Below are 12,640 nucleotides of genomic sequence, written 5' to 3'. Positions count from 1 at the left end.
CCATCTCTCTAGGGAAGAGAGAGGAGGAACCCAGCAACGGTCCATTCCTGAGCCCACTGCCAAACTCATGACCAGCCACCCTGGTTACCCGATCAGGATAGAGTCCCTCCTCCTCTGTACCAGGTTGGCCCACAGGTTAGCAGTCTCGTGGGCCAGGTAGGGGATCGCCCTACCTCCAGACTGACAGTGTCTCCCGAAGGCCGAGTCTTCCCCAGGAGCTATAGGTCCCGAGTAAGCTGTGACCCTGGATACTGTGAGGGACCACAGATCCAACCAGGAGACGGCCTGGAAGGGTACCATGGCGGGAGACTCCAGAGCCATTGCCTCTTGCTGCGTGAACCAGAGGTTCTCTGACAGCAGGTGTTGAAGAGGCAATCCCTGAGTTAGACAAGCTAACTCTGGGTCAACCTGTTTGGTCGGCAAGGGTCCGACGAAGGCATGTAAAAGAGCTGCTGACGAGGCAGAGGAGGGGGAAGCAACTTGTTTGACCTGCTGGACCTAAGTGAAGCTTCTTGTCCTGAGACAAGAGCGTTCACCTGGTCCAGCACACCGTCAGCCAAGGAAGACGAAAGTAGCCCTACAGATGCTCTGGGTTCCTTTTTTAGACCCCAAAACGACTCCAACCTCGATGGAAGGTCAGAGGGGGCAACAATCGATCCTTCTCCGAGGTCATTGTGCCGACGGATCAGCCCATTGACCTCTGCAAAAGACCTCTGTATCTCTGGGGTGACTGCGTCCTGAGGCGACGGACCGTCAGGTCCATCCAGGCCAAGCCCCTCCTGAGACACTTCCTTCAGGAGGAAGAACCTCGCCAGCTCCCTCATGATCTCTAACCACTTGAGCGTACGACCTGTCCGGTCCTAAGACTGAACTGGGCACATAGGCTCTCGTGGCTGGACTGAGAGAAGCGCACTTCTCACAGTACCCCCTAGTCGCCTCACTCCTCCCGGTGTATCCTGAGGAGGTTGAAGGGACAGGTGAGGCAGATCTGACGCTCCCACTCGGTCTACCGGCAGGACCAGTGGACAGAGAGGGCTGCAGGCAATCACCAGCCCATGGTGATGACCGGTCTGCAGGTCTAGACCAGTGGTCTCCCTGTGGAGAAGTGCTGATCTGAGGATGGTAGCGTTGATCTCTCGCATCAGGGGCACCACTACCAGCTACCCAGACCGTCTGATCACGCTGGTGTGATGGAGAGTTGGGTGACGGGTAGAGTCCACCAACGAGGTGAGACCGAGCACCGTCCTCAGGACGCATCACGGTCCCAGAAGCAGCCGAAGCTGCTCCTAGGGACCTGGGGGACCTTCTCCCAGTCTCGCCTCGTGAACGGTCCAATGGGGCCGTCACATCAACCCTGGGTACCGGATGACGGGTACGAGAACGATCACCGGTCAGGCGAGAGTTCTGCCCCGTGCCGGAGTCCTGGTGGTGAGCATGCTCAGCAGCCTGGATTCTGGCTGCATGGTCACCTGCTATTGGAGACGCTCGCTGGCGAGCACCCGAGACGGTTCCCGCTCCAGAGGTGGAACCTCTAGAACTGGGAGTAGAGGTACCGGCAGTAGCTGATACCTCTATGGTCCCCGCCTTTCTCCTCCCTGAGGAAGGAGAGACTGTTTCCGTTCTCGAAGGAATGGGAGGACCAGCAGAAGGCCCACCTGTCTCACCCACAGCAGTGGGTGTTAAAGAGGTAACATGCTGGGTAGGCACCGGGCGTGGTGGTGCCGCATACGCCAGTGTTGAAAGTGTTGTAGTTGTCCTCGACTCCACTACATGAGTCACTGGAACCACTCCAAGGTGTTGAAGTAGTCCCCTTATGGTCGGAGTGCCAGGTAGATTCAGCGTTCGACATACCTGCTGCAGATCCTCACCTGCGGAGGCAGACAAATATGAAGAAGAAGCCAAAGTTGGGTTAATGGGGGGAGTTCCTGTTCACCCAGAGGGGGAAGGATCCCCAGCTGAGTGGACAGAATTTCCTGAGTACAACTCCAGGTCGGCATGTCTACCCCCTTTCTCTGCACTCGACAGATCGAGCGAAGAGGAGGAGAGATGTCCCCCCAAAGGGGAGAGAGAGAGAGGGGGGGGGGGGAAAGAAGACAACGTATCGGTCACCAAAGAAGTCGAGGGAGAGCTTTCCTCTGACGCCTTGGCTTCTTCCTTCCCTCATATCTCCCCCACTGTTCCTCCAACCAAGAGAAACAAGTGTCACAGGTCAATTCTCTACTACATTCACGCCCTCGGCATCTTGCACAGAGGGCGTGAGGGTCCACATCATTGCTGGAGCGAAACGCTCCACATTTCCTGCCCCTCCCCCCTCCAGGGCATAATCTCCAGGTAGATGGGGGCGAGCAGGCTTATCTGATTCGTGGGTTTGCATTTTATATGAAACAAATAATAACCAAATAATCACAAATATACACAAAAGAATGAAAGAAAAGCATAAAGCAGCGATCTCACGACAGAGGCGGGTAGAAAGGGAATGTCTGCACATGACGGCGGCCGAAAGCAAAGTGGAATGTTTACGTACAGTCAGGCGGGACTCCCGACTAGCAGACAAGCAGTTACTGCCTAACTACCATGTAGGAACAAACCATAGTCCCAGTTACTGATGCCCTAGAGATGAGGCTAGTTGGTGGCACCAAGATGCGCAATCAATCCCCGCACCAATGATTCCCCTGGAAGACCTACGGAAGGCCAGAGGTTTCTCAGATCTTGAAAGGACTTCCGGATCTCTCCCAGACCGGAAAAAGATGTAATCTTAGTGGCTACCTCCCTTTGCCCAGGGGAGAGGCTCCTCCCCCCCCCCCCCCCCCCCCGAGTCAATGGAGGAGCCCCTTGAGAGAGTGACACTGGCCCTCACTCCCCCATGCAAACTCCCCATTGCCAAAGCACCAGGGGAGAATGGAGGAATGATTTCTTCCTTAGATGAGGAAGCTGCTGAATGGAATTGCATGGAAAGAGACCAGGAGCTACCTGACGTTCTCAGTAGAGAATATCCCTCTGAAGATGGATGAGCAGTCTTCTTGGATTTCCTCTTCCCAGTGAACCTCATCAACTGCTCTGAGGACTACTCACAACACTCGGAGCAAGTCTTATTTAGGGAACACACATGCTTGCAGCATTTAGTGCAAACAGTGTGCAGGTCTACATTAAAGGGTGAGAGAAAGCAATTGCAGCGTCGCTCTCCCACACCTAGACAAAAAGGGAAGTTTATGATTAAATTAATCTTGGATTTGCATGTTATGTATCCAAAAACAAGAACAGATTTGCTACAAATGTTCAATCACAACGAAAAGCAAGGAAGAAACCAGGATGAAGTGACAGTAGAACAGCCAGGAAGCAAATACTGCATTGCGTTCTTGACGAAGGCTATAAGGCGTGGTTTCGTGACTCAGCGAAGGGAGGTGGTGAGGGTACCCCTCAGCTCTCCCACTGGTAGTGCAATTACTGAACAACCTAGTTGTGTAAAATAGCCTACTCCAGCTTGCGCTGAAGGTAATTCCTATGTAAAGAACGATGGTTTGTATTCGGATAGGAACATTTACTTAAAAGGGGAACTTATGGTTAATAGCCATTAAATTTCGTCAAACAGAACTTCTAATAAGCTAAAAAAAATGAGCCATCGCTCAAATCTGTACGCAATCCCATTATTTTACAATTTAATTTCAAAGTAGCGCTGAGGTACTTCAATGGAGAGCACCATTTCTCCTAGATTCAAACCATGTTTGCCATCTGGCAGATTAGTACCGATGATGTGGTTGCCGCGGTTGCCTCAACGAAGAGCAGCGAAGGACGCATATTTTAGAGTATTCGTCCTCAGTATTGTCCTTGTGTTTTAGGTCAATTGTCATTCAAATAGCGTCAATTATGCCAACTTGTATGGCGTTTGGTTGTACCAATACTTCTGACAAGTGTCCAAAATGCATATCATTCCACAGCATTCCATCACATAGAGATAAATCAAGTCGCTGGCTGATGGTTCTTTGAAGGGAGGATATCAACATAAAATCTTTCAACCTACGACGCAAACCATTGTCGGTGCAGACCATTTTTTGACAACAGATTCAAAATATGACATTAGGAGCAGGATACTAGGTATGGCTATGAAATTTATTTATATAATGTTTAGGGAACTTAATTTCCCTCTGAACAGACCATGGTACCAACGAAGATAGGGTGGCTATCTACCGCTCTCTATACCATGGTGCCTCCACTTGTATGCATTTGAATTGAAATTTATTCTTGTCAATTGCCATGTGCATGGTGTGATGGGGTGAATGGCAGTTTTCTAAACCTGTGTGTGTGTGTGTGTGTGTGTGTGTGTGTGTGTGTGTGTGTGTGTGTGTGTGTGTGTGTGTCCATGAATTGATGAGGGCCTTCACTTAGTCCTTTTTAACAAGTTTAATTAATGGGGTTTTAAAATTTAGGGCTGTATATGCCTAACTAGGCTTACTTCGGGCTTCTTCTTTATTTACCATTTCAATCATATATTTTCAGCTGACAAATACAAACCAAAAAGGATATTATCTAAAGATGCTGTTCCCTCTGAATAGTTCTGCCTGTCTGAGCCGACTGCTACATGACGTCAAATATAAGAGACGAGTCACAGAAAATGGTGGTGCCCATGGTGCAATAGAAAATTGGTTGTAAAAAATAAGAAAATACCCCTTTCAAAAAACTTTTTTCACCAAGGGTACTTAAATAGAATAATACTACATATGGAACAGCTAAAATGCAACCATAAGTTCCCCTTTAATAGGCTACAGATTCTGTTTCACATGCAGCCTCTAACACAGGTCTCTAGCCTTACGTTATGTCAGAAAGGGGAAGTTAGGTTACTGTGGTGCCAGCCTGAAGCCAATGCTTTCAATAGAAATTATTACCAAAATCACCACCAGCTTGATGATCCTCATCATTAGGATCTTAGTAGCTGTAATTGTTTGGTATTGTTACATAATGTTAAACCTTTTCCAATGATTAGTTTTTGGGTTTGTGTGATTTTGGGATACTTAAGAGTAATGTCAAGGGCAAGTAATTTTTTTATTGTTATCTTTTACCACAGCTCTAGGCTAGTAACAGATCAGGCTATTCCTCTAATTATTAGGTTTAATATCAGATCCACCCAGAACTGGCTTTCACTTTAAATTTGTGTTTCTGCTTGAAACAAATTTTAAAGTGGAAGCCAGTTCTGGGTGGATCTGAAAAAGTCTAGAAATGGGTGAAGATAATTTGAGAAATTTACAATAGTAATGAGAAATCTACTGCTAGAAGCTCTGCAGGATGGTGTGTTAAGTAGTTCCAGCCTCTCAAGGATGAACATCAAAATATAAACGCAAGACGGTAAATTTCTTATTATCAAGGTAAATTTCTCATATTATCTCCTCTGAACTTTATTATAAACACCCTTTTCTACATTCTTCGGTGAAAAAATTAAAATAAATGATGAATACGTGTGGCCTTCTCCTTTACATTTACCCCCCAAAAATTACTTGCCCATAAGTATTCCAAAATTGCACAAACCAAAAATTGTGTTGAAAAACATGTAAAAATTACAGGGTAACTCCGAACGGACTGACATGTTGTTAAGGTATGGAATGGTTTTGTGCATGCACAAGTCATAAGGGAGCCATATGTTCAAGAAGGGATTGGCTCAGGTGACATGTTATATTTAGGGTACTATATATAGGGGAAACAGATCCAGTTTCCACTGCGTGTGAAGCCACCCTCTGAAAAAATACTTTAACATGTCCTGACACCGGAGATGGGTGTCAGTCACGAGTTGTTGATGGTGAGAGCAGGAGCTTGAGACCTCTACTCTCCTTTTGAAGTAAGCATTTTCTCCAAAGTTAGAAATTAAGGTCATATTTTAAGATTAAACAGAGGTTTAAATGAAAGGATGGCTCTATGCAGTGCACTATCTCCATGATGCTTTTAAAATTTTTACTTACAACTATGAATATTTCGAAGATTGACGCCATCTTGATGTTTGCGGAGTCGTTCGTGTCAATAAACTTCCCATTCCATTTTGCTAAATCCGCACACCACTTGTACCCATAGACGCTGGGGCACTTTCTTCACAAAAATTGTAAACAATGACTTCCACCCACGACTTATCCAAGGGAACTACGATTTTTGGTAGATGAAGAAGAACCGTGCACTAGATAATTAAATTGCATAAATTTTTATACATATTCCTGATTACTAATTTGAAAATATTCGTTGTTGAAAAAGTAACTAGATTCCTGACTCAAATATCAATAGTTTTGCTATGAATGGCACCTATGGCGTTCTTCGCGCTCTTCTATTGTTTATCAGTGTTGCCAATTGGTATGTGTTTACCCTCCAAATTGGGTATATATAAGACTTACACAAAACTGGGGAAATAAGTGAAATTAGTGTATCTATTTGTAGTATATATATACATATTAGAGCAATTTTATCATTATTGCATTACTGTGACAACTAGAATTCATGGAAACAGTTTGTAAATGCATCGGCGTATGTGTGAAGCTACATTACATTGGCAATGATGAGTCATTTTGCTGTCTGCTCGTATAGACTTTAGAAATATGTTTTCAAGGGAGTTTTGAAATCCAATATGGCAGCAATTGCGTGACTGGCCATTCTAACCACAGACAATCCACCATCTTTCCCTTCCTTCCCAGCACCCATTTGAACAATGTTAGCGTATATATGTAACATTTATTGATCTTACTCAAGATTGCAATTGTAATCAGCACAATAAAACAACATTTTGTTGCCTATATTAATGAAAGTATGAAACTTTTTATTCCCGGGGTCATGGTTTGAACTGAATTCATTTTTACCTCATAATCGGTGGTTTTATCCTTACTGCCATCACAACTGAAACGCCACAGTGCTTATTTGATTGTAATTATACACATTTTGGTCTTAATTCACTCCAAATTGCACTTGAACCATGTTGCTGTTCCTAGTTCCTAAGCACTCACTCCACCAACACAGTTACGAGCAGCAGACGACTACACTCTTTATGATGTGCAAAGTTTTATTCCCTTAATTATTTACTTTACTCAATATTTAGTTTAACTTTACTTTGTTACTTCACAATTTTTATTTAATCCATGTCTATTATCCCTTTTTTGCAACCAAATTAGCCCCCAAAAATTACAAATATTTCTGATGTACTTACGAGCAGACAACGCATCGAAAAATGACTCATCGTTGCCAATCTAGTGGAGCTTCACACATACGCCGATGTTGTCATAGTAATGCAGTAATGATAAAATTGCTGTAATATGTATGTATACTACATATAAGGTAAAAAACCGCATGGTACAGTGGTGGACCATGTACGATCAATGTGTACAACCCCCAAAAAAGTACATTATAACGCGTCCTGACATCGGAGATGGGCATCAGACGCGACTTGTTGTTGGTGAGAAACGGAGCTAAAGACCTCTACTCCGGTGTCAAGACGCGTTATAATGTACTTTTCTTGGGGTTGTACACATTGATCGTACATGGTCCACCCATGTACCATGCGGTTTTTTACCCTAGATACGCCAATTTCACTTATTTCCCCGGTTTTGTGTAAGTCTTATACCCAGTTTGGAGGGTAAACACATACCAATTAACAACACTGATAAACAAATGAAGAGCGCAAAGAATGCTGTAGGGTAGAATATCACGACAGGCCAACCCTCATCACGGTGGACGGGTCTTATTCACTCAATATTTAATTGGTGAAACATGAATACAATTGCAACTCTAAGCATACCATTTAAAAGACTGAAGTTTCGTCAACATATTGTGATATATGAAAGCCCCATACGAACTAAAATAAGCATGTGAGCTCTTCGTAAAATATGTTTTCAAGGCAGTTTTGAAATCCAATATGGCGGCTACGTTTTGCATGGACGGTTCTCATCAGTGACGGCCACCATCTTTCCCCAGCCTTCCCAGCACTCATTTGAACAATGTTAGCGTATGTATGTAACGTTTATTGATCTTACTCAAGATTGCAGTTGTAATCAGCACAATAAAACAACATTTTGTTGCCTATATTAGTGAAAGTATGAAACTTGTTATTCCCGGGGTTATGGTTTGTAACTGAATTCATTCTTACCTTGTAATCGGCAGTTTTTATCCTTACTGCCATCACAACTGAAACTCCACAGTGCTTATTTGATTGTTATTGTACACATTTTGGTCTCAGTTCACTCCACATTGCACTTTAAACCCGTTGCTGTTCCTGGTTTCTAAGCGCGTGCGCCATAAACACAATTACGAACAGCAGACGACGACAGCGGACGAAACTGCAAAGTTTTATTCCCTAAACTGTTTACGTTTACTCGTTATTTAGTTTAAATTTACTTTGTTATTTAAAAATTTTGATTTAATTCATGTATATTATCCCTTTTTTGCAACCAAATTACCCCGAAAAATTACAGATATTTCTAAAGTAGATAAAATCAAATGTTTCTAACGTTTTCGTACATCTGGCTGCCGAAAACCATAGAGGAACGAATACGGAAAAGTGCATAGAGGAACGACTACGTTTTTTTTTTTTGCTTTTTTGTTTTTGCTAGCACTTTTCATTGATTTCAGTCTTTATTAGTATTTTGAATTTCTTTAATGCCAGAAATGCCAGAAATAAATGTAACCTTTAATGTTTGCATGCTTTAATGTTTGCATGCTAAGAATGGCAAAATCATCGTTGCCACATTAGTGGAGGCTTCACACATACGCCGTTCCTTCCATTATTATAAACTGTTTCCATGAATTCTAGTTGTCATAGTAATGCAATAATGATAAAATTGCTTTAATATTTACGTATATATACTTCCAATACATAGCCTAATTTCACCAATTTCAACGTTTTGTGTAGTAGTCTATACCAGTTTGGAGGTGTCAACACATACCGAATGGCAACAGAGAGAGAGAGAGAGAGAGAGAGAGAGAGAAAGGAAGGCGGAGGAACGAAGAAGAAAAAGGGATGGCGGTGGAGGGGGGGGGGGGGGGTGGGGGGGTGGGGAGAGGGTAGGTGGAGCTTTATACGCGTGTTCGTATCCATTTCTGCATAATGGAGTTTTTGTCTCTTGGTACAAGGACAAGTGTCGTTATTCTTTACGATTAGTGATTCACGATACCCTTATAAATTACGGCACTGGGGTGTAATGCACTATAGCAAAATCTCATTCTGTTACGAGTGTTCGTTACAGAAATAGGTATTGCCCAAAAACGTGCTTGCACTGTCTCTGAAACCCATAGTAGAACATGCTGCTTAGTTGTCAATCAAGTTTTTATAACCAAGTATTTTTTACAAGCTAGCTATTGAATAAATTTGTATTTTTTTCTCAGTCAAAAACATATGCCCCTCAATGCTAACTTTCCTCTTTTAACGACTTTCTGGTCATTGCAAATTCGGCCCCATAATTTCTTATGGTGCGAAAACAGACAGAGGCCCATGGACCGAAAACGATTGCGTCACACTACGGCGATAATCCAGCAGTAAAACATCTTCATATATCCAAAAAGTAAATAATAAAGATATATATGCGCATTACGATTATAACAATTACATGTACTATAGCTGATAACAATCTGCATGAATAACTGGTAAACTGTTCTGCAATGACAGTTGAGTATAGCAATTATTTACAATAGGTACGAAAGTCAAGATGTCGTGACGTCATAATACAGAACTTAAAAGAACGTTCTAATTCAGAAAAATAATTACTTAAATTTGAGTCAGAGTCGAGTTACTTTTTCAATAACGAATATTTTCAAATTAATCATCATAAATATGTAAAATATTGATGTTTTACTACTTATTTAAAAATTAGCTAAGAGCACGCTTCTCGTCATCTTCTACCAAAACAGCTGTTTACTCCTGGCTTGTTTGTTGGTGAGAAATCGTGTTTCGATTGTTGTGATAAAAGTGCTCCAGCGTCTGTGGGTACAAGTGGTGTGCGGATTTATCACAGGAAATGGAAAGTTTGTTGACACAAGCGACTCCGTAAACATCGAGATGGCGTCAATCTTCGAAACATTTTTAGTTGTAAGTAAAAATTTCTAAAGCGTTTTGGTGAGATTTCCACTGCCGTGGGCGCCATTTTCAGTACCCTCTGTTTAAATCTTAAAATTTGGCCTTAATTTCTAACTTTGGAGAAAATACTTACTTCGAAAGGAGAGTAGAGGTCTTTAGCTCCGTTTCTCACCAACAACAAGTCGCGACTGATGCCCATCTCGGGTGTCAGGACGCGTTATAATGTACTTTTTCGGAGGGTGGCTAGCGTTGATTGTAGGTGGCCTGCTTGGCCTGCTGTGATATTCTACCCTAGTTCCCTTGGATAAGTAGTGGTTGGTAGTCGTGTTTACGATTGTTGTGATGAAAGTGCCCCAGCGTCTATGGGTAAAAGTGGTGTGCGGATTTAGCACAGGAAATGGGAAGTTTGTTGACACAAGCGACTCCGCAAACATCGAGATGGCTTCAATCTTTTAAACATTTTGAATTGGAAGTAAAAACTTTGAAAGCGTCATGGTGGTAGTGTGCACTGCGTTGGCCACACTTTTCATTACTCTCTGTTTAAATCTTAAAATATGGCCTTAATTTCTAACTTAGGAGAAAATACTTATATAACTTCAAAAGGAGAGTAGAGGTCTTGAGCTCCTGCTATCACCACCAACAACTCATGACTGATGACCATCTCCGGTGTTAGGACGTGTTAAAGTACTACTTTTTCGGAGGGTGGCCAAAACGCGGTGGTCGGTGAGTTGGCCAGTCCAGTCAGTTGTTTACCATAGGTGCTTGCCCCCTAATATCCTAATAAGGTTAAACATGTTCTCCTCTGCCTAGCCTTACCTTACCCGATCTTAACCTATGTCCTTGTTTGAAATGTCAAAAACTTATAGGTGCCTACTTACTATTAACCTAGGTCTAGTACCTAGCCTAGGCTGACGCTAGGTACCTATTCAAGCCAAGAAGTCTTGAAAGGACTCGAGTAACTGGCACTCTTGGCAAGGCAAAGCTAAACACGTAGGGGACCTGTGTCGTAACTTTTATTTAAATATATCTGACCTACAAATACCTACGTACGTAGTCCGGTTACAGAAATATTTGTACAGGTAATTTACCTTTTATGGTGCAATAGGGCCGGGGCAGGCCAGGGTATTGGGCAGAGGAGTATAGTAGTAGTAATAAGTAAGTCAACCTCTGTACAGCACTTACTTCCTAGGAAGTTCATAAGCCACATTCGTCATGGATATTTTCCCAATCTTAGGCAATTTTTTCTGGATTTAACTCTTGGAAAGTCGTTGTTCAATTCTCAAGCACCGTTGTGGCCACACTGCATTCATAATAGCTTAAAAAGTTGAAATACATCAAATGACCATAGGATGGCTGCCTTTATCCCATTCCTGCTTGCAATATTTTTGCAGATTTTATTTCCACATTTTTACAAACGACTTGGTGGGCTCAAATTTATTTTATATATATATATTTTAACTCATTCACTGACTATATATGAATACAAGGGAAAATGTTCGAATTCACAGCAATTCTGGCTTCTTTCCCACGTGCCCTACAAATTATTCATTTGTGCATTCCTACAGAGACACAAGAGAACCATCATATTCCTAATTCAGTCTACCTCTCGCTAGTCGCTACACCTCGTCGCATAATTTCCATCATCTATATATAAACTTGGCATGGTTTTCTGATATTCCACCATGCACCACCTAACTTTGGGTTTTGATAACCAGCCCTTTCCAAGCCACATGGGTTACCTACCTTCAGGTTCCTCATTGCTCTCATCACACTTCTTGACTGAAGGAACGTTACAATTATAGCGTAGGTGCAAAGCACTATGATCTATCATCTACCATCAAGTTCATCACCTCCTATGCAGATAGCATTACCTGTTTTAACTTTTATCTCTTCTCCAGTGCCTGTACATGTCCTATCTATGTACATCCTCTTTTATTGGATTTTTTTAGTGACTCTGGTTCAACGCTACTAACTCTCAAATACTTTCAATTATTTACAGCTAAACGGAAGTTCCGTGGTGTCAGCAGCTTGCCTAACACTTAACTGACATGTCTTCATTTATGTTTCTATGATTTCTTTCAGATTTAACATGTTTATCTGTTTATATAACAGTGATAAATTATTTGGGACTTAGTTCTTCAGCGGACCCCCCTTCTGCCCTTCCCTTTCATGGACAAACCTCAACTTTGCAATTTCTCTTTTCTTTTCCTCCATTTATTCTTCCTAATCTCACTTACAATTCTTGACTAGTTTTTATAACTTTTTACAGCTTCTACTATAATCTTCAATATTTTTTTACATGTTTAATTGACTCTCTTCCCATCACCCTAACATACGTTCCTTGTTGATCTTCCTGTATTAATTAACATTTTATTATCTAACGTTACTTTATTATGCACAAACATCGTCTTTCCACAATCAAATCTGTCCATTTTTTGGCCATGTGCATGCCTCTGCTATCGATCCCCAGTTTGGTGTTGCTGCAGATTGCTCAAACATCACTTTGATTATCTTGCCATTTAAATTTTCTAATTATTCAATTTCTTATTCTTTAATTAGGATCCAAGCCTCAATATATGCAAATGTTGTAGGTACTTCTGTCTCATATATTTT

At 42.3% G+C, this 12,640-nt stretch overlaps 1 protein-coding gene across 8 annotated transcripts in view; it reads right to left on the bottom strand.

Moving 5' to 3' along the window:
* Nucleotides 1-11,338, bottom strand: part of LOC135219389 (methyltransferase-like protein 22) — a 603,918-nt gene extending 592,580 nt beyond the window's left edge. For 4 of the 8 annotated variants that reach the window (XM_064256120.1, XM_064256125.1, XM_064256126.1 and 1 more), the window contains exon 1: nt 11,210-11,338. In XM_064256120.1, coding sequence (XP_064112190.1) covers nt 11,210-11,234 — 25 coding nt within the window. In that variant the 5' untranslated portion in view covers nt 11,235-11,338. The other 4 variants (XM_064256121.1, XM_064256124.1, XM_064256123.1 and 1 more) reach the window with 4 other exon arrangements.
* Between the last annotated feature and the right edge of the window lie 1,302 nt (nt 11,339-12,640).

The sequence above is a fragment of the Macrobrachium nipponense genome, chromosome 1 (genome assembly GCF_015104395.2).
Source record: "Macrobrachium nipponense isolate FS-2020 chromosome 1, ASM1510439v2, whole genome shotgun sequence".
Classification (NCBI taxonomy): Eukaryota; Metazoa; Arthropoda; class Malacostraca; order Decapoda; family Palaemonidae; genus Macrobrachium; species Macrobrachium nipponense.
The sequence above is the reverse complement of the archived record's forward strand: the minus strand, read 5'-3'. Positions and strand labels throughout refer to the sequence as shown.